At 53.6% G+C, this 3,811-nt stretch overlaps 1 protein-coding gene across 1 annotated transcript in view; it reads left to right on the forward strand.

The window, feature by feature from the left end:
• The window catches only part of vps9d1 (VPS9 domain containing 1), a gene marked incomplete at its 5' end in the record, with an annotated part of 21,162 nt that extends 18,300 nt beyond the window's left edge, over window positions 1–2,862 (forward strand). The window contains 2 exons of the mRNA XM_084452583.1: window positions 933–1,053; window positions 2,054–2,862. Coding sequence (XP_084308709.1) covers window positions 933–1,044 — 112 coding nt within the window. The 3' untranslated portion in view covers window positions 1,045–1,053; window positions 2,054–2,862. The remainder of the gene's footprint in view (window positions 1–932; window positions 1,054–2,053) is intronic.
• Between the last annotated feature and the right edge of the window lie 949 nt (window positions 2,863–3,811).

Below are 3,811 nucleotides of genomic sequence, written 5' to 3' on the forward strand. Positions count from 1 at the left end.
AGCCGGACGTGATGTCCCCTCCACTCTTCCTCTGGTCTCCTCTAAGCAGCAAATCTCCACCTTCCTCTGCTCCTCCCCACCTCCTCCTCCTCCTCCTCTCCTCAGCCCTCCTCTGCTCCTCCCCAGACATCCCCACCTCCTCCTCTCCTCAGCCCTCCTCACCTCCTCCCCAGACATCCCCACCTCCTCCTCTCCTCAGCCCTCCTCTGCTCCTCCCAGACATCCCCCCCTCACCTCCTCTCCTCAGCCCTCCTCTGCTCCTCCCCAGACATCCCCCCCTCACCTCCTCCTCCTCTCCTCAGCCCTCCTCTGCTCCTCCCCAGACATCCCCCCCTCACCTCCTCCTCCTCTCCTCAGCCCTCCTCTGCTCCTCCCCAGACATCCCCCCCACCTCCTCCTCCTCCTCTCCTCGTCCTCCTCCTTGTATACACACCGCTGTGAAACAAACAAACGGACCTGTTTTTTGGGACCATTTCCTCTGTTTAGTCACGAGAGGGGGGAGGATGAGAAGAGGAGTTGAAGTTGATGTTTAAAGACGTTCTTTAACGTGGCCCCTGAGGGGACCGGGGGAGTCTGTTGTCTTTAACGTGGCCCCTGAGGGGACCGGGGGAGTCTGTTCTTTAACGTGGCCCCTGAGGGGACCGGGGGAGTCTGTTGTCTTTAACGTGGCCCCTGAGGGGACCGGGGGAGTCTGTTCTTTAACGTGGCCCCTGAGGGACCGGGGGAGTCTGTTCTTTAACGTGGCCCCTGAGGGGACCGGGGGAGTCTGTTCTTTAACGTGGCCCTGAGGGGACCGGGGGAGTCTGTTGTTTTATTTGTTGTTTTCAGTGAAACCGAGGAACGACTCGGCGGTGAACGTTCCGTGTTCTAGAACGTTGAGGATGATCCAGGGCGGTCCGTGATGTAATGGGGCGTGTCTGCGTCCGTTGCAGGTATCTGATTGGCGAGGAGGGCTACTGCCTGACCTCCATGCAGAGCGCTCTGACGTACGTGGAGTCCCTGCACACCAGGGGGGCGCACCTGCGCCTCTCCAAACTCACCTGACACAAACGGGTAACTCGCTCTCACCTTCCATCTCCAGCCTCCAGAACTTCAGTCGTTTTGTAGTCATCACCCGTGTTCCCTCCTTTCTCCTCTCCTCTCCTCTCCTCTCCTCTCCTCTCCTCTCCTCTCCTCTCCTCTCCTCTCCTCTCCTCTCCTCTCCTCTCCTCTCCTCTCCTCTCCTCTCCTCTCCTCTCCTCTCCTCTCCTCTCCTCTCCTCTCCCCTCCCCTCCCCTCCCCTCTCTCCACTCCTCTCCTCCTCACCTCTCCTTTCTTCCTCTCCTCTCCCCACCTGGCCTCCCCCACATATTTTAGTGACCTACTCCACCCATATTTTTCCTGCAGGTCACCGAGGTTCTTCCGATCAGGGCCTATTGGTTATCCCCCGCACTAGGCTCCAGACAACAGGCGACCAAGCCTTTCAAACAGGGGCGCCAGATCTGTGGAATACCCCCTCCAGGGGATTTAAGTGCTGCGGCCTCTGTGGACGTTTTTAAAAGGCAGCTAAAGACTGTTTAGACAGACGTTCGCCTAGCCTTTCTGCATTTTTATGTTTATGTCCTGTCTGTTATTAATTGTACTTTGTGTGGTTTTAATTCTGTGAAGCACTTTGTGACTTGTGTCTGTGAGGGGTGCTGTAACACATACACATTACTTACTCCCCTCCTCTCCCTTTCTCTCCTCTCCCCTCCCTTCCACTCCTCTCCTCTCCCCTCCTCTCCTGTTCTGTCCTCTTCCCTCCTCTCTCCTCTCCTCCCCTCTCCTCTCTCCTCCCCTCCTCCCCTCTCCTCTCTCCTCTCCTCTCCTCCCCTCTCCCCTCCCTTCCACTCCTCCCCTCTCCCCTCCTCTCCTGTTCTGTCCTCTTCCCTCCTCTCTCCTCTCCTCCCCTCTCCTCTCTCCTCCCCTCCTCCCCTCTCCTCTCTCCTCCCTCCTCCTCTCCTCTCCTCTCCCTCCCGTCTCTACCCCCTCCTCCCCTTTCCTCATCTCAACTCATTGTCCTTTTGTGTTTCAGGTGTCTGTGTTTCCAGCATGTTCCTCCAGGGGGCAGCCTGGCCTTCAGACTGACCGATCTGCAGACACGCATCCTGGGATCAAAGTTTTTTTCAAATCATTTACACTTTGGGGAAGTGACCTCTACGGAAGACCGGCCTGGGCCTCCCAGAGCTGGTTCTGTCCTCTGGCCAGATGAAAGGGGAGCTGTAGGCCCGGTCCGCTGCATGTTCCAGGTCTAGCAGGGCTACGGGAGAGGTTCTGTGTGTCCTGGAGGGTTCTGGAAGATCAGAACCCCTTGAGCACACGCCCCCAGCAGGCCACCTGGGTCATACGCTCTGGCTCCGTCGCGGTTTCATAGAACCGGAGATATAGATCTGCAAGATGTTTTATCGTTCTAGTATTTCTGTATTGCAGTTCTGTTGCTTTCTGTTACCTGCCGTGATTTTAGTCGGTTACTAACGACAAAGAAGATTCACATTCAGATTGTTCTTTGTCGTTAGTAGCTGAAGCACTCAAACACGGTGCGCATGGATAGAGCGGTCTGTATGGTGAGAGAGAGGGAGCAAACGGCCGGCGTGGATTAGAAATCGGTGTGTAGACAGAATTACATATATTTGATCATTTGATAAAAATATGATCAGGAATGAGACTTGTTTTAGGAGGAGCTGGGAGAACCAGGGATGCCTTAGTGTGCTGTCAAAGTAAGAATTTATTTTAATATTTGCGTCAAGGTGATGTTTTACGGCAAAGCATGTGTTGGTTAGGGAGTTAGGGTTATGAGAGAACTATTTATTGGTGTGTGTGTGTGTGTGTGTGTGTGTGTGTGTGTGTGTGTGTGTGACTGAGAGAGGGTGAATTTGAATGGCGAACTCTGAACATGATACTCATGCTATTCACAAATGAGCCTAACATATCATTGTCTACTCACACATATCATTGTCTACTCACAATGGTGATGTTCTACGATGTGCACTTTGGTGGGTGAAAAGACTGAAGGGGGGGGGGGCGCGGGGGGGATCACATACTATATAGTGAGTTTATACCTGAGCTCGCTAAGAAAACTGGAACAGTTGCTCCAGTCAGTTCAATTGAATCACGTGTGTGTGTGTGTGTGTGTGTGTGTGTGTGTGTGTGTGTGTGTGGGTGTGTGGGTGGGTGGGTGGGTGGGTGTGTGTGTGTGTGTGTGTGTGCTTGCGTGTGAGAGAGAGCATATGTGCATGTATGCACTTAACAAAGCCACAGGGACAGCTATGAGGATGACGTTGATGATGGATCACTTTTTGCTATCAGAGTGTTGGAACTCTTTCCTCTGCACTGCAATATTTTAGACTTGGAGACTTCAACTGTAAGAGAGCTGGTCAGAGAGTGTTGCATTGAGACATGCGGAGGAGTGTTGCGTGGCTGGTTCCCGGTATCCTACTGAGGGCTGGCCAGTCTCCCACAGATCTGGGCTGCGTTTCCCAGAGGCATCGTAGCGCTACGATGAACGCCGTAGCTTGCGATGAACGTAGCGCTACGATGCCTCTGGGAAACGCTGACCCAGGTCTGGAGAACCAGTGGTTTGATCCATCATGGCTGGACTGGGGAAAGCATTAGCTTTCTGATCAGATGTCCCAAATCCTGTCATCAGATCAGTGGTTTTCAGGGGAGAGGAGGGAGAGAAGGGTGTTCTGGGATAGAAGGCGCTACTCTATCTGCCTCTTTGTGACAGCCGATACCAGAGACAGCAGTTCTTTAATTCCATGGTTTTAATACTGATTGGCTCCTTTTTCTATTT

This window comes from Borostomias antarcticus (genome assembly GCF_949987555.1).
Source record: "Borostomias antarcticus genome assembly, chromosome: 18".
NCBI classification, from domain to species: domain Eukaryota; kingdom Metazoa; phylum Chordata; class Actinopteri; order Stomiiformes; family Stomiidae; genus Borostomias; species Borostomias antarcticus.